The sequence below is a fragment of the Sturnus vulgaris genome, chromosome 4, assembly GCF_052056855.1.
Source record: "Sturnus vulgaris isolate bStuVul1 chromosome 4, bStuVul1.hap1, whole genome shotgun sequence".
Taxonomy (NCBI): domain Eukaryota; kingdom Metazoa; phylum Chordata; class Aves; order Passeriformes; family Sturnidae; genus Sturnus; species Sturnus vulgaris.
The window spans coordinates 63495126-63511929 of NC_142246.1; the positions used below are offsets into that span (position 1 = coordinate 63495126).

General features: G+C 47.5%; 2 protein-coding genes across 3 annotated transcripts; one reads left to right on the forward strand and one right to left on the reverse strand.

The window, feature by feature from the left end:
- Positions 1-588: 588 nt before the first annotated feature.
- Positions 589-6944, reverse strand: NUDT9 (nudix hydrolase 9). Of its 2 annotated transcripts, none has more exons than XM_088164118.1 (8): positions 6769-6944; positions 5515-5748; positions 4397-4492; positions 3785-3871; positions 2784-2895; positions 2472-2618; positions 2138-2222; positions 589-1203 (listed from the first exon to the last, which is right to left on the reverse strand). In XM_088164118.1, exons 1-8 carry the CDS (start codon positions 6939-6941, stop codon positions 1028-1030), a joined length of 1110 nt encoding a protein of 369 aa, XP_088020244.1. In that variant the 5' UTR covers positions 6942-6944; the 3' UTR covers positions 589-1027. The 2 variants fall into 2 exon arrangements, with proteins under 2 accessions (XP_088020244.1, XP_088020245.1); XM_088164119.1 differs by lacking the exon at positions 6769-6944 and adding an exon at positions 6324-6652.
- On the forward strand, positions 6942-16804 carry LOC106854820 (17-beta-hydroxysteroid dehydrogenase 13-like). Its single transcript, XM_088164120.1, has 7 exons — positions 6942-7591; positions 9408-9515; positions 10125-10256; positions 10890-10996; positions 14640-14777; positions 15039-15155; positions 16107-16804. The coding sequence occupies exons 1-7, from the start codon at positions 7382-7384 to the stop codon at positions 16192-16194; spliced, it is 900 nt and encodes a 299-aa protein (XP_088020246.1). The 5' UTR covers positions 6942-7381; the 3' UTR covers positions 16195-16804.

Consider the following 16804-nt stretch of genomic DNA (forward strand, 5'->3'; position numbering starts at 1 on the left):
CAGGATGTGGATTAAGTCTCAACAGTGCATGAGTGTGTCACAGTACTGTTAGACAAGATAATTCCAGACCATGACATTTATCACCACCTTACTTCAACACACGGATCAAAATTCCCCAAGTCCTCAGGTCTCAATATCAGCTGTCAGCTGTCACTGTCACCAACTCCTGACACAATTAACAGCAATTCATTAAAAACACAGGGAGAAATGTCAGCAACTGTTGTGCAGTCCCGTTAGCAGCATAAATGCCATAGAAGGCCCCCAGCAGCTTCCTGACTGCAAGTTACATCACCTGAAGGGTAAGAAACCAGCACAATTTAAATATTATACTTTAAAGCTGCTCTTTCCAGTGATTCTGTTTATGCTGCAATCTCCACAACAACTGTACTGCCATAAGCTGTGGGAAGAAAAGAAACCTCAAAATTCAGCTCCTCAAATCAGTCATGAAGTTTCATCTTCCAACAGTTTTCTTTTGACAGAGGGGTACAGTCACACATTCAGATGTGGATCCCAGCCACACTGTAAACTAAAAAGTAATTAAATGTAAAAACTAATCTCTCAAAGTAGAAAATCACTGCAAAGATATGCTATGTGAAATGACTCAGAAACTTCACTTTATTGTGCAGCACTTAATTTAAGTCATTATTCAGGTTATCCTACAAGTCTCTCATTCCTTAGGGATTCATACTCCTGAAAAGGAATCAGTGCAAAAATACAGAGCCTGTGTACTGGCATTCTGAGCACCAGTCAGAATGCCAGTGCTGCCATGCAGATGTGCAGACATTATGAAACAGCTGCAAATAATGAAGCCAAGAAAGCAAAGTGAGAGCTCCACATTCTTCTCATTTCACAGTAGCTAAGAAATCAAAAGAAGCCATCTGAAGTCTCTGAAAAAGCCTCTGTTTATCACTGTCCGGTGTTTTTCGCAGCTGAATTTCACGGAATTTTCACTGAGGATGACAAGGACATCTGTTTCAAGGCGGGAAAATGTATTCTCCTCTCAGAGTCTGTCAGTTCCAAGTCTCCATCACTCGTGGCACTCAGAGCCAGGATCCTCACTCCAGTGGGCTGCACGTTTCTCAGTCACCAGCTTGATGAAGTAGCTGTGACTCGCATACAGCTCAAGCTTCTCACTGATGTCAACCCACTTCACCACTCCTGCATCATCACCTGCTTCCAGAGGCAAGTTATCCATCGTCTCACCTGTTCACAAAACAAGAGTTGGAACATACTATTGCATCTTTTCTTTCTGCTTTTTCCCCCTCTCACATTCTATAAGTTCTCCCCTTCCACAGGCAGCAACCTTCAACTGCTTCTCTGAGAAGAAACAACTAAATTTCTCACTGATTCTGCACCAGAAACCTTTTTCATACTTGCACTATTGTAAGGCAAATCTGAATGGCAGAAGTGCTGTTAACATCCTGTCACCACCCCTAGGGTATCACCAGCAGCGTGAAAAGTTACTGGAAGCCATCATGACAACATGTACTTATTACTCCAAGTTTAGCCAATACATCTGCCTGGATTTTTGTTTGTTTGCTTAACTTTTGACTGCTCCTTTTCTCACATATTCTACAGGACAAACTGAATTCTGAAACTTATATACTCTTAAGAAAAAAAAAAATTCAAATTTTACTGAATGCCCCAAAATCAAAAATACTACTTTAAGATGGGATGCATAAAGGCTTCTGAATTTCTTTTTCCCCCAGAGTTTTCACTGTTTTAAAAAAGAATCTCAGGACTTCATAGACAACCACCAAGGAAATGCTTTTCTATTCTGTAATGGAAACAGAGGCCAAAGATACACTATCTCCACTACTTCTGGAGGCCAATAAATGTAGGACCAGTGACATGTGAAACTTCACAGCTGGCACCTGCTACCCAAAATTCAGTGGAAATGTCACTGCATGAAGTCTCTGGCTTGAACATGTCAGAAGCATCTAAGTAGACTGATTTATCTTAGAGGTGAAAAGTGGGAGTCCAAGATAACAGATCAATTTAAGAATCGAGTCCCATATTTTACACCTGACTTGCATGCTCCCCTGATTTCATTGCCATTCTCAGCTCAACAACAGTCCCAATTTCAAACCAACATATGGAGTAAAAGGCAACTAAGAGCATGCCTGCTGATATTTACCTGTTTCATCATGATAGTTCACAGCCTCTGTCTCCATCCAGGCATTATCAGTGTTACGAGGGTCATCCACATATCCTCTATACACCTATAAGGCCCCAAACAAACCAGAACAAGCTCAGTGTCAACAACAAACAAGGTGGAATCAGTCATACTTTTTTCTTTCCCTCTGACACATTTGCCTTTACAGAGTTTTCAACAGTCCCTTCCATTTCCTACACCCCAAGAACATGAGCATCACAATTTATTTTCATTTCAGCTGCACTTCTTCAAGTTCCATACAACTGTGAGCTACATGCACAGCTCAAGAGACTACCACAAGAGACACAGAGCTCACCACGAAGTGGTCCTGGCTGAACAGCTTCTGGAGCTGCTTCTCCAGTTTTGCTTTCTCCTCAGGGGATTTCTGCAGAGAGTTCAAGGCCTCCTCCTGAAATTCTCGCTTCAGGGTTGCACTGATCTTCTCTCCTGGGTCCACCATCCCCTTAGAGTGGGGAAAACAAACAAAAAAACACTAGTCCTCAGATTCTACACATTTTAACTCCTGGCTCTTAGTATATTACATCCACCTGAATCACACATGTGCCATATCTTCCTCATGGCCTCACCAGCAGGGAAATGCCAGCTGCCTCTGGAGCTTTGCCCTTACCCCTGGAATGGCCCACTCCCCACAGTCTCTCCTCTTGATGGCTACGAACTGCAAGATGTTCTTGCCAGAAACTGGATGAGCAACTTTATTGCCACTTCCATCCCTCTTCCACCTGCAGAAAATGACAAACAAGAACATGTTTTGCTGCTTCTCGACACACGGGCCTGAGAGAAGAACAGCAAGGCACTGCTACCCGTGTGGGACAAATAAAGCAGAGAATGAACAGTTGGGGACGACTAATAGATGCCATCCAGCACGATTGCAACCAAGGGCAGAACACTGAGGGTCTTCCTCAGCCAAAAGGGCAGAAAATGCCCAGGAGGAACGTTTCTGCAGCCAGGCTGGGAGCAGCAGCTCCTCTGAAAGCTCTCCAAGCTGCACTTGTGCCAATCCATACTATGAGGCTGAGAATGTTTCTGCTGGAACAGAATGGTCACACAGGCTGCAGCAGCACCAGGACAAAGCCACAAGCAGCCACCATCACCTTCATTAAAGAACTAAGATCTACAAATAGGCAAAGCAAAAAGCTGTCTAAACAAAAAAATAAAACAAAAACAATGCCACCATTTACTTTCAAGGAAGCAACTCGGTGGCATTGGCATCCTTCTGGAAAGGGGAAGAAGTAAAATGCATCAGGATGATTCTCCACAATGGCTCTGCCTTCAGCATGGCACTTCCTAGCTCATACTTCTGTTAACCACATAATCTTTTCCGAATGCTTTGTGTAAAATGGTTAGCAGTATACACATATCCTGCTGGGAAAAGCACATCAAAACAAAGCATACAGTGACAAAAAGAGCATCCTAACCCCACCTCCTCCTATCATAGCCTAAGTCAAGTTAGTGTTTCTTACATAACAAAAGCAGAATAGTCTTACACATAGAGAACACACAGAGAAAAGGGCTGTGGAAAGTAATATCCTGTCCAGAGAAGCAGAAAAGAAGCAAAATGCATGGGTTTTTTCTCTGCTGCAGGGTACCTTGCAGTCACCTGTCCCTTACCTGGTTACAACAGGATCAGCAGCATGGTTTGGTCCCCAGCGCCCCAACAATCCTCTGCCAGTGAGGCCTGTCCTTCCCACCGGATTGCTGAAATGAACGCCACAGTACATGACTCATATAGTCCTGAACTGGTTCCAGCTGGAAATTAAGCCCAGCCACAACCAGCTCCTCTGATCTCTCAGGACCAGCTGTAACAAAAGGGAGTTTATTTTCTGCTAAATTTCCAAACCCTTAACACAGAAGTACATTAAACGTATTTATTTACCCACATTCAAAATATTCTACCAAAAAAAATCCCAACAGCCAAACAAAAACCCCAACCAAAACAAACAAAATAAAACAAAACAAACTCAAAAAACCAACAGATCAAGACTAAGTAACAAAAAAGGGAAGGACAGCAACACATATTTGGTGTTAAAGCACATACATGCATTAAAGGGCAAGAGACACAATATGTTTTTCTCTTTCATCAACTTAGATTCATCAAACTAGATTCCATTTTTCTCTCTTGGCTTTGTCCTAGCAGGTAACATGTACTGGGACTGACAGACCTGTAAGAGCACTGAAACTACATCAGTGAAATGAATGTGCAAACAAAAACCCCACACTCACCGGGGTCTCCCATTTTCGACCACATACAAGCCATTCAGACTCTTCCTCTCCACTTCTCCATCTCTCTCGTTGAATTTGGGAGAAAAACCTTCATGGCTGCGTGGCAAATAAGAATTTAATAGAGAGAGACAAACTGTAAAACACAAAAGCTTGTATGCCAGCCATCAGACAAGCAACGCCCCTTGGAGTGTGTTGATGAGCAGTTTTTACCAGAACTGGAATTGCAGGCCCACCCTTTTCTAAAAGAGGCTATGAAGTCCTAACCTTTTCTGATTACAGTCCCTGCAGAACTAAAGTATTTAATATTGCATCTCTCTCAATCTTCATTTAGACAAAGAGTTTCAAAGGTATTTTTGTTAAGATTAAGAGTTGTAGAATGACAGAATCATTTTGGTTGGAGAAGACTTTTAAAATCACCAAGTTCAACGTAGCACTGGCAAGCCCACCCCTAAACCATGTCCCCATGTGCCACATCCAGATGTCTTTTAAATACCTCCAGGGATTTAAAACTAGGGATTTTCCACTTCCCTAGGCAACCTTTTCCAGTGCCTAACAAACTTACTGGTGAAAAAATGTTTCCTAATATCCAATCTAAACCTCCCCTGGCACAAGGTGAGGCTACTTCCTCTTGTCCCATCCCCTGTTACTTGAGACAGAAGAGCTGACACCCTCATTGTTACACAGTCACAAAAAAATTCTGTAATTAATTCAACCTTTCACATTTCCTGAATCAGAGTGCTCCCTTCAAAAACTACAATTACACTTTCTTTTATCATGTTACATTCCAACCATGAGCAAACGAGTGTATCACTAAAATGTTCTTCCAAATTCTTAAGGAGAATTAGATTTTTATTTAGCTCACAACACAGAGGAATACTTGCACAGCATCAACAGCTGTCTATTATTCCAATCTCAACCATCAGCTCAGCAAAATCATGTGTCAAATACCCTCACAAAAAACCCAAACGACTCAGTTCTCCAATTATCACCTTCCTTAACCTTAATTTTCACACATCACTGCAGAATCACACATCACTTAAGATGATCTTGTTAACTCAACTCATGACTATTTCCTGCTTTCATTTTCAGAGGGGAAAAAAGCCACCATTTCCACTCACTTGATCTGGGGATCTGCCCAACTGGGTCCGGCCAAAACAGACTTTGCAGTGTACTCCACAGGATTATAATCTTTCCACTCAGTCAGCCAGCCCACTTTATCTTCAGGAACTTGGCTACGCTCAATGTGCGATCCTGGATATGGGGAGGTGAGAGCTTTGCTGTGCTGGAACTTCACATTGTAACTGTTGAGCATGTTTACAGGATGAGGACGGGACCAACAGCTTGCAGATAAACTACCAAAAGAAAAAATAAAAATAACGTCTCATCCATTAGGTTTTAACTTGCTATTTAACAACCGATCTGCAAAGTACAGAAAGCAGAATAGACTCAGGTCTTTCACAGAATCAACTAGGTTGGAGAAGACCCAACCTATGACCAAATACCACCGTGCCACCTCGACCGTGGTACTGAGTGCCACGTCCAGTCTTTCCTGAAACACCTCCGGGGATGGTGATCCCACCACCTCCCTGAGCAGCCCATTCCAAAGTCTAATGAAATTAGAAGAAATTCTTCCTAATATTCAACTCGCGAAGCGCCTGAAGCTCACAAAAACCAAGAGGCGTGGGAAAGGGCAAAACCGCTCTTGCACTTTGCAGTAATTACCCCGCTGTAAGGGACAGCCCCGCTTGCCTTTCTGCCCCGCCCCAAGGGGACACCCGAGGGACACCGCACACTCCGGCCAAGCTCCCCTGGGCGGGCAGGAGGAGCACGGCAGCCCCGGGATCCCGGCCGGGCCGTGAGGCGGCTGGTCCCGGCGGAACAGGCCGCAGCGACAATGCGGCTCCGCCAGCGCCACAGCCCGCCGTACCTGAGGGCCGGGCGGCGCTGGGCAGCGCCCAGCAGGACGGAGAACGAGAGCACGGCCACCGCCCGAGGCAGAGCACCGGCGGGCAGTGGCATCGGCCCGGCCGCGACCGCGACCGCACCGCAGCGACCGCGCCTCAGCCTCAGCCCCGGGGCCGGGCCGGGCCGGGCCGCTAGGCCGGCGGTGGCGCGCTGGGCCGGCGATGCGAGGCAGCCCGCTCCGAGATGCCGCCCCTTGATCCCGCTCCGGGATGCCGCCCTTTGGGCCCGCTCTTTGATCCCGCTCCCCGATCCCGCTCCTTGCCGCCCCGCGCTGTACAAGCCGGCCCCGCATTGGCGGCAGCAGCGCCAATGGCAGCGCCCGGTGCCGGCTCCGGCTGGGGCGGAGCTCCGTGCCCGCGGCAGCCCCGGGACGTGCAGCGGCACTCGGGGAGGGGCCGGTAACACACCCGTGTTTTGGCTGCCCGCTGGGCAGCGTTCCCAGAGCGTCAGCGCTGTGTCCCCAGCATTCCCAGCCGCACCGGTGGGCAAGGTCCTGGGAGGGGACACAGCCAGGCCAGCTGACCCGAAACGGCCAAAGGGTTATTCCATGCCACGTGACGTCAGCTGGGACATAAAACATAAGGAATGGAGAAGGAGGAAGGGGAGGGAGGGCATTTGTTATTTACAGTGTTTGCCTTCCGGAGCGACTGATGTGCGTGCGGAAGCCCTGCTTCCCGCAGGGAAGTAGAGAATAACCTTTTCTCTTCTATACCTTTTACTTTAATCAACTACCTTATCCCAACCTAAGAGTCGCTATTTCCCAGGTTATTTTCCCTCCCCTGTGGAGCCGGGAAAAGCTTTGACAGCGCGGCTCGGAGCGCACCCAGCCCCGGCCCCGCCCACAGACACGCCCACAGACAGGGCCCGCCCCCAGAACGGGCAAGGCCCCGCCTACAGACACACCCTCGCTCTCTGATTGGGCGCCGAACCTCCGGGGGTGTGGTCTCGGCAGGCTGTGGGGCGGGCGGAGGCGGCGGAGCCGCGGCTCAGTTCGGGCACCGGAGGAGATCCGGGAAAACAATGAATCTGTTTGTGGAGGTTCTCCTGTTCCTGGTCACGCTCCTCTACTCCTACCTGGAGGCTTTTGTGAAGCTCTTCGTGCCTGCCAGGAGAAAGTCTCTCAGCGGGGAACTGGTGCTCATCACGGGCGCTGGCCATGGCGTCGGGAGAGCGACCGCCTTGGAGTTCGCCAAGCGCCGGAGCAGGCTGGTGCTGTGGGACATCAATAAGGTAATGGCACACTCGTGTCCTCACTCCGTGACCTCCGGGTGCACTCCGGGGGACTTAGGGCCGTCGGAAGGGCAGCACCACATTGCAGCCCCATCGCCTCCTCCCAGCCCGCTCCCGTCGGCTCCCGCTGGGATGCTGCTGAGCGCCACGAGGGGCTTCGGCCCCGCTGGCAGCAGAGGATGTGGGGCTCTGGTCCCTCCGGCACCCGGTGCTGCTCGGCAGGGAGCAGGCAGCAGCGGGCAGAGCAGCTGCGGGAGGGACTGCGGAAGCTCCCTCCGGAAGGGAGGGAGCTGCTGGTGCAGCCGCTGCCTGGGCTGGCAGAGAAAGCGCGCTGGGACCAGAAGGCTGTTTGCAGAGAGGAGCAGCTCTGCCTGCACTTGTTCCCTCTGTAGCCTCGGGGTTTGTGTGTGCATTGCTGGGAGATGTGTTTTCTCTGCGCTCCCGTCAGCAGCATCGCTGTGCCGGGCTGTGTGTGAGCCCTGCTGCCCTCTGGGCAGCTGCACGCTTGGATGGCATCTCTCTAAATGTTTGCACTGGCCCAAGCTCTTTATTTCAGATGACTTGACTGGAATGAAAAAAAGCCGTGGCAAGTGGAGGATGGGCAGATACAAACATGCAGCATGGCATTCAGAAGGGATCCAGGCCAAGTGCTGGGTGTAGGTGAGAGGCTACAGGGAGGGTCAGAGACTGTGCTTCCTTCTTCTGACACACTGGGTCAGCAAAGGAGTTCATCATGAAGCTTCAAAACAGAACCCTTCCCACCACAAAAAAAAATACACCAAACCTAAGACAAGTTGAGTGAGAGGATGGATAAACAGGGTTGAACTTTTTCAGTCTCTGTTCGTGGTACCCATTATGCCTAAGACCAGACATTGGAGCGGAGGGAGGAGGCGTGGCACTGCTCTCTCAAAGTGTACAGGGCTGGAGTGAAGCAGAGAATTGGTCGTATTCACTGGATGGAATGGGGGGATTAAGGTATAAATTTAGTAGCGAGCGACGCCTGGCTTCAGTACCGGGAAGAGATTGTGAGCGTGGGTGTCAGCAGGAACTGAAATACAGCGCCAAGGGAGGTTGTGGATTCCAGAGGATTTAGGAATATGTTCCTCCAACGCAACTGCCTTGACAAGGCCTCCTTCTTGGGGTCTCTCAGCATTAAACAGCAGCTGGTGTTGAGGACAGCTGCCCAGTCACCCAGCACAGGGACTGCTGAGCTGTCCCATGCTATTTGTGACCTAGAGCTTTTCACTGCACAGGTTCCCACTGACATGTCTGTCTGGCACCTGGGAACAGGGATACAACAAAGTCACTTCTGCTCTGGCTTAGTGAGTTCATGTAATGACTTTGGGGAGCTTCTGACCTATGTGTATCAAAGGTCATTCTGAAATTATAATCATTCCACATTGTACAGTGTGGAGGGCACCTCTCTTCTCAGACCCAGCATGTAAATACAGAAACACATAGAGCCAGTTTTTATATGTCAAAATGCCAGCCAGCCCTGTGTTTTACGAGCTGTTTACACTCACAGTGCTGCCTGCTGTGCTGTGATAGGCACCATGTGCCCCCTTTCTGCAGCCTTGCTCTGTATGCCTTACCAAGCCAAACTCACTCTTGTTGCCACCCTGCCTCTCTGGCTGTCACTACACACAGATCCTAATTTAAGGTTGGAATGCCCGTCCCTTTCAGCAACCCCACCCAGAGCTCTTTCCCTGGGTAGCCATGAGCTGTTCTGGGGCTGGGCAGTGGTTGCTCAATCCAGGCACATCTTCAGCCTCTGCTGCTCAGCTCTGCACCGTGTCTTTCTCTCTGCCTCTTCCAGCACGGCGTTGAGGAGACGGCAGCAGAATGCCAGAAGCTGGGAGCCACTGTTCAAACCTTTGTGGTGGACTGCAGCAAACGGGAGGAGATCTACAGCACTGCAGACAAGGTGGGGCAGCAGGGGCATGGCCAAAGGCTTTCCCAACCATGCCTGATTTCCAGAGAAGGCAGGGCATCTAGAGAAGAGGGCTTGCACACAAATCCTGCAAGCCCTTGGAAACTCCCCACTCCTCGCTGCTCTCTGCACACAGAGTGCTGTAGCATTTCCAGGAGCACAGCCAGTCTCATCCTATTTGGGAGGCTCCAGCATATCACATCCTATTGGCAAATTTGATTTCTAGGGCTCCAGCCTCTGAAGGAACATAGCACTGAGGACATATGGAACATTTTATTGTAATGGCTGTGGTCCAGCTGCCTCGAAACAGTCTCTATCTCATGGTCCCAACTGTGACTACACAGTCCAAACTGGGCACAGTTTTTGGAACACAGTAAATAGTGGCATTAATTACTGGGGAAGAATCAGTTCTACACCAGATTTCATGGCTCTACTGCAAAGTTCCTGTCATGCCATATCTGGAAATGTGGCATGATCTTCCTATCCCTTAAAGATGCATTGTTAAGAATTTAATTAGTTATGGCTCATCTTCCCCACGCTTGCATACTTGTTTCTTCCCCTGAGTGACAGACACAATTTTGGGTTTTGTTTTCTCTCCAAAAGGTGAAGAAGGATATTGGGGATGTGACCATCCTGGTGAACAATGCTGGTGTTATTACAGCTGCTGACTTTCTCTCGACTCAGGAACACCAGATAGAAAAGATGTTTGAAGTCAACATTCTGGGTCACATGTGGGTAAGGACCAGCACCATCTGTAGCTACAGTTTTTTTGGGAGTGTCATTGAGGAGGCACATTTAGACCAACCGTTATTAGCAGTGAATTACCAAATCCCTATATAGCACGGAGGCACAAAGCAGGCTGTGTGCTGGGAACCTGGAATGGCCTCTTGCTGATGTGAGCTGGCTGGGGACAGCCTCACCTGCAGCATGCACTGGCCTCTGTCAGAGGAGTCGTGGGGCTGACAGGGTGGGAGGCTTTCAGCAATGCATGTTTGTGGCAGAAGAGAAGAGAAGCCATGGGTTGACAAGTGATTTATTGTACATGCTGGGGGTGAGACCCTGCCAGCATTTCTGCTGGCACCTGAAACCTTGAAAACAGCAAAGGAAAGGTGTGAAAACCATCTCCTGTTTATAGCCAGCTGCTGAAACCTTTGGAGAGCAGGTTGCCAGCTGCACCTCTGGTCAGAGAGCAGGTATCCCTGGGGCTCTGGGAATCTGAGGTGCTGTGCAGCTCACAGCTTTAGGGATAGCTTTGGCCACCTAGTGAATGACATTGAGGGTCAGTGCTGAGTATGCCTAAGAAAATAATGTTCTTTTCCTTCTTCCTGCCCCCTGTATTTTTGCCTCTTGGTTTAAATGACTTCCAAGACCACGCGAGCTTTTCTGCCAGTCATGATGAACAACAACTATGGGCACATTGTCACAGTGGCTTCAGCAGCAGGTCATTTTGTCACTCCTTACATGGTGGCATATTGGTAAGTGATTTTGAAATCAGCTTGCTTAATTTGTTTTTAATTTTAATTATCTTGTCCATAAGAAAGCACCAAGTTATTAGCTCTGACTCTGTGAGTAATGTGTGTATGAAAGAATAGTCATGTGACATATCTACTAATGAAAGACTCTCCTGTTTTCTCTGCCCACCAACGCAGACTTTTGCTTGGCAAAAAAGGTATTCTCTTCCCTTCTCCTACTTAGAATGTAGTTATTTGTTGTAGTGTTGTCAAGTAAGCCCTTACTGAATAGCTTTTGATCTTTTTACCATTGTAGTATTGACTGTAGAGTATAAAAATAGAATCATCAGGGTAGGAATAGACCATTAAGATCATCCAGTCCAACCATCCACCCAGCACTGCCAGTGTAACCCCTAAACCATTTCACCATATCACCAGATCCAAATGCCTCTTAAACACCTGCAGTGTGGTGACTGCCCCACCTCTCTGAGGAGCCTATGCCAGTGTCTGATCACCCTTACAGTGAAAAGATGTTTTTCTAATATCTCATCTGAATTTCCCCAGTCTCAGCCTAAGGCCATTTCCTCTATTCCTCTTACTGCAGGCATGGCAGAAGAGACTGACTCCACCTCCCTCCAACCTTTCAGGGACTTGTAGAGAGTCATGGTGACCCTCCTCAGCCTGCTCTTCTCCAGACTAAACAAACCCAGCCCCCTCAGCCATTCCTCACAAGACATGTTTCCTAGACCTTTCTTGAGCCTTGTTTCCCTTCTCTGGACGTGCTCCAGCTCCTCAATGTCCTTTTTAAAGCGAGGGTCCCAGAACTGGTCACAGCACTCAAGGTGTGGCCTCACCAGTGCCCAGTACAGGGGAGCAGCCCCTCCCCTGTCCTGCTGGCTGATCCAGGCCAGGGTGCCATTGGCTCTCGTGGCCACCTGGGCACACTCAGGTTCAGCTGCTGTCAACCAGCACTCCAGGTGTCCCTTTGTGTCCCAAGCCACTCCTCACCCAGCCTGTATCACTGCATGGCTCAGGTGCAGAACCTGACACTTCACCTTCTTGAGCCTCCTGCAGCTGTGTCCTCAGCCCACTGATGGAGTGTGTCCAGGTCTCCAGCAGAGCCTCCCATCCCCTGAGCACATCAGCACTTCCACCCAGCTCAGTGTCTCCTGCCCAGCTCCTGAGGGTGCCCTGATCCCTGTGTCCAGATCATCCCTAAGGATGTTAAACAGGACCAGCCCAAGGTGGAGCCCTGGGGAACACCACTGGTGCCAGCTGGATTTATCTCCACTCACCACAGTGCTCTGGGCCCAGCCATCCAGCCTGATTTTTACCCATTGGAGGGAGAGTCCACCCACCGGAGCTGCAAGCAGCCAGTTTTTCTAGGAGGATGCTGTGGCAGATGGCATCAAACACTTTAGTAAAGTCTAGACAGACCCTGCATAGACACATCCACAGCCTTCCCCTCATCTACTAGGTTGACCATTTTGTCATACAGAGAGATCAGGTTGGTCATGCAGGGCCTTCCTTTCATAAATCCATCTTGGCTGGGCTTGATCCCCTGCATGTGCCTTGTAATGGCACTCAGGAAGATCTTTTCTATAACCTTGTCCAGAACCAAGGTTAGGCTTACAGGCCTGTAACTCCCTGGATAATCCTTCTAACCCTTGTTGTAGATGGGTATTACATTTGCTAATTTCCAGCCAGATGACACTTGTCCAGTTAACTAGGACTGCTGGCAGGTGATTGAAGTGGTTGGGCAAGTTCTTTCAACAGTTCCGTCATAACTCTGGCATGGATCTCATCAGAGGGCATAGACATGTGAGTGTCTAATTGGCACAGCAGGTTACTAACCATTTCCTCCTGAATTATGGGCCCTTCCCTCAGCTCTCTGTCCCTAACTTCCAGCTCTGGGAGCTGAGAATCCTGAGGGACAGCTGGACAATATTAAAGACTGAGACAAAGAAGGTATTAAGTTCCTCTGCCTTTTCCTCATCCTCTGTCACTACACTACCTTCTGCATTCAACAAATGTTGGAGACATTCCTTGAGCCTCTTTTTGCTGTATTTATAGAAAACTTTTTTGTTGTCTCTAAGGCCAAGTTCTAGTTGGGCTTTGGTCCTTCTAATCTTCTCCTTATGTGACCTTGCAACATCTTTATAGTCCTCCCAAGTTTTCTGACCCTCCATCTGGAGAGAATGCATTGGGTTTTTTTCCCTAAGTACTCTTGTTTAACCAGGCTGGTCTTTTTCCCTGACCACTTGTCTTTCAACCACATGGGGACAGGCTGCTCTTGAATATTTCACAATTGCTTTTTAAAGCATATCCAGCCTTCCTGGACCCCTTTCCCCTTCAGGGCTGACTGTCAAGCAATGTCTCAAACTATGCCAAGGTCTGCCCACTGGAAGTCCAAGGCAGAAGTTCTGGTGCCCCTCTTTACTTCACCCACTATTGAAAACTCTGTCATTTCATGGTCCCTTTGCCCAAGACTGCCACCAACCACCACATCACCCACCAGTGCTCTGCTCACAAACAACAGGTCTACCAGGGCATCTCTTCCAGTAGGCTCTCCTACCAGCTGTGTTAGGAGGTTGTTTTCCAAACACTCCAGGAACCTCCTAGGCCGCTTCCTCTCTGCTGTGTTGTATTTCCAGCTGACATGAGGCTGGAAGTTGAAGGGCTGGAAACCATGAGACTTCTGCCAGCTGCTTTTAGAACACCTCCTCTGCCTGTTTGCCCTGGCTGGGTGTTGTAAAGCAGCCTCTCACCATGAGAGGCTCCCTTCTGACCTCCCCTCTGACCTTCTGCCATCATGACATCAAATTACTTTTCTACTTTAAACGTGTCAGGAAAATCACAGTGCAGGCACCAAAACCCTGTTAGACTGCATGTTGCCATCCTGCACCACATCCAGCCTTCTATAAAGGCAGCTCCAGCTGCAACAGTCTTCCCCTGGGAACACTCCTTCTTAGAGCAATCTTCTCCTGGGAGTTCTTCTTAGAAAGTAACTCACTGTAAGCAGTGTGAGAACTCTCCAGGCAGGGATCTTACCAGGGTTACACTACCAAATCCATAGCAATCAATAAACTGACCCTGTGTTTTTTACGTTCTTTGGAGTTGATTTAAACCTCAGGCCCACGCCTATGTCCATGGCAGGTGGTTCCTGCTTTGCTTGCATAAGGCTTCTCTTTTCAAAAGTCACACAGAACTCTTACAACATGCTCCTGAGTAGTACAATAAACAATAGAGGGTTAATCTCCATTTCTACCCTGCCCATCCTTCTTAATTTTAGACATTCAGGCTGCCTTCCTTCTAGGAGTCTTCTCTCATGCAAAAGAACAGGATATCCTTTGATTGATGTACTTCAGTTGCAATTTTCTAAGAATTCCTGACGTCTGTTTGTCTGTTTGCAACTAAAGAGCCTTTTTTGTGATACCTGCTATAAATTACACAATTATTCCACAAGTCTCAATATCTAATCTACTACACTCTGGCACAGGCAAAGTTAGAATAGTCCTTGCTCTGCCTCTCAGCTGGATTACATTATTTGGAGGTTTTTGCATACTAACCTGTACTGTATGTATAGGATGGCTTAGGCCATTTGCAGTGATAGAAGGGTGGAAATAGGATTTCTGCCTTCTCATTTGTTCTTTTTCTCTTCCTGCAGCTCAAGCAAGTTTGCTGCAGTTGGATTCCATAAAGCTCTGACAGAGGAGCTGGCTGCCCTGGGAAAGGATGGAATAAAAACAACTTGCCTTTGTCCAGTTTTTATCAACACTGGCTTTGTCAAAAACCCCAGTGCAAGGTAACTCTCAATACTCTGCATTCCTGTGCTTCCTTCTTTGCATCAAGGCACTGCATATTATCCCCAGCTTTAGGCCTCTGTTCCAACTGGCTGTGTATCAACAGTGTGTATCACTGGCTAAAGAAAATCTGCAGTGCCCTTTTACCCCTGTAATTGTTGCGTTTGAATTACCTGAATTTGTGCATTTGTGAAGCCTCCTAGATCAGCTGGTACCAGCCCTTCTTATCTCTGCAACTCTTATGTGTTTGCTTTCCTGTGTAGGCTTGGAAAGATTTTGGAGGTTGAAGAAGTTGTAGAAGCTCTGATGGAAGGAATAGTGACCAACCAGAAAATGGTTTTTGTTCCACCACAGCTGAACATTGCTTTGCTTTCTGAATTGTAAGTACAATGGCAAGTTAGGCAATGGGTGTGGAAGCAACAACACTACCTGAGTATACAAGGTTCAAACTTTTTACTTCAGAGTCAGAAGAAGTTCCAGAAAGAGTTGAGGACCTGATGCTTGTTAGTGTTTGTTAATTCTTTTGAGCACTGAGGCCACAGGGGCTGAGAAGATTCCTTTAAAAGGGCTCTACTGTTCTCTGCTATATAAAGCAAGATTTATCCTCTCACACAACTTAATTATCCAGTGCAGCTGCTCTGTTGAGGAGGTGTTTTTACCAGAGTTCCAGTTCCAAATCTGGAATTCACATCTCAACAACTAAGTTAGCTTCTCAGTTAAATCCTATAGTTTCTCATGAAACACGTGGTAATTTCTTGTTTGTTAAACCAAACACCAGACAGTCGGAAATATATTTTAAATCTTTTTGCAAATCCAAGAGCTGCTTGTTGAGAGTGCAAGCCTGCAGAAGCATAGGCAAGTCAAAATTGATGCTGTCCAATCACTTAGAATAATTCACTTTTTTTGTCATAATTTAGGACAGGGGGAATAAAGAGACAAAGCTCTTTAAGAGAAGCAACCTTAGGAGTGGAAACTGCACCTCAGTTTTAACATCTTATCTTTCCACAGGCCTGCTGCTTTTCAGAGCATGAAATGTAATACACAACTACCACTGTACAATATTGAACCTTCCTGGATCCTGCAGCCATATTGCAGTTCACATACTGCCCGTAGATACCTGGCATTGGAACTGTCCTAAAAGGCCGGGGCTGGACTTCAGTTAGTCAGAGATTGATGAAAGCTATGGAAATAATGCCCAGTTTAATACTTAGTCTCAGTCTATATGTATGCATGCATTTTGATCCCAGACCAGCTCCCCCCTTACCTACAGTGCCACTTTTTCCCATAATTTTCCTATCTCACGTTTAATTTCATGTCACTGTCTCTTTCAGGGTATTTCCAGAACGTGCCCTGAACCTTCTGAAGAAGATGACCACTCCAAAGTTTGATGCAGTCATTGGGCAGAAAAGCAGTCAGTGAAAAGCAAGAATTGATTGTCATTTCCCAGAGGCTCCAGTGAAAACAGAACATGTGCTGAGCAGAGTTCAGCTGGCTTGATTCAGAACAGAGCTCAGGCAGGTGCTCCCAGGCCACCATTCCCAGGCACACCTAAGGGCTTATCCCACACCTGCAGCTGGAACACACCTGTATAACAGGGAGTGTTAGCAAGCAGAGATGCAGCTCTAGAAAGGCTGCTCTGTCTCATTGTGCTGAGGCAGGCAGGATGCCCACAAAGCCTGTGTTTGGGACAGCACAGCTGCCTGATTGAGTGCAAAGGGATTGCCTCAGAACATGTTAATCTGGACTCTTCCCTGAGCAAAAGCATCTTGCAAGAAGCAATTTATAGAGGAGATGGGTGGCCTGTTTCATCTCACTTCATAATATTAAGTTTTAAAAAAATGTGCTCTAATGAACACTTACAGTTTCGTGTGTGTTTGTAATGAGCATTATTGAATTATTTGTATTATTGAAATACTGCAATTATTTGTATTATTGTTTGTAATGTAATGCCTAATTACAACATTTATCAATTATGCATTAGCACCATCAACACTCCATATTACAAATAAATACATTTTTCTAACCTAAA

Excerpts from the sequence above, each read along its gene's own strand:
- NUDT9 (XM_088164118.1), bottom strand. The coding sequence starts at position 6,941 with ATGTTTTATGTCCCAGCTGACGTCACGTGGCATGGAATAACCCTTTGG. Across the intron at positions 5,749-6,768 it reads AGCGGGCAGCCAAAACACGG|TTTATCTGCAAGCTGTTGGT; the intron begins GTGTGTTACCGG and ends TTCTTTTGGTAG. Across the intron at positions 1,204-2,137 it reads GAACTATCATGATGAAACAG|GTGAGACGATGGATAACTTG; the intron begins GTAAATATCAGC and ends TTTTGTGAACAG.
- LOC106854820 (XM_088164120.1), top strand. The coding sequence starts at position 7,382 with ATGAATCTGTTTGTGGAGGTTCTCCTGTTCCTGGTCACGCTCCTCTAC. Across the intron at positions 9,516-10,124 it reads TCTACAGCACTGCAGACAAG|GTGAAGAAGGATATTGGGGA; the intron begins GTGGGGCAGCAG and ends TCTCTCCAAAAG. Across the intron at positions 10,997-14,639 it reads CCTTACATGGTGGCATATTG|CTCAAGCAAGTTTGCTGCAG; the intron begins GTAAGTGATTTT and ends CTCTTCCTGCAG.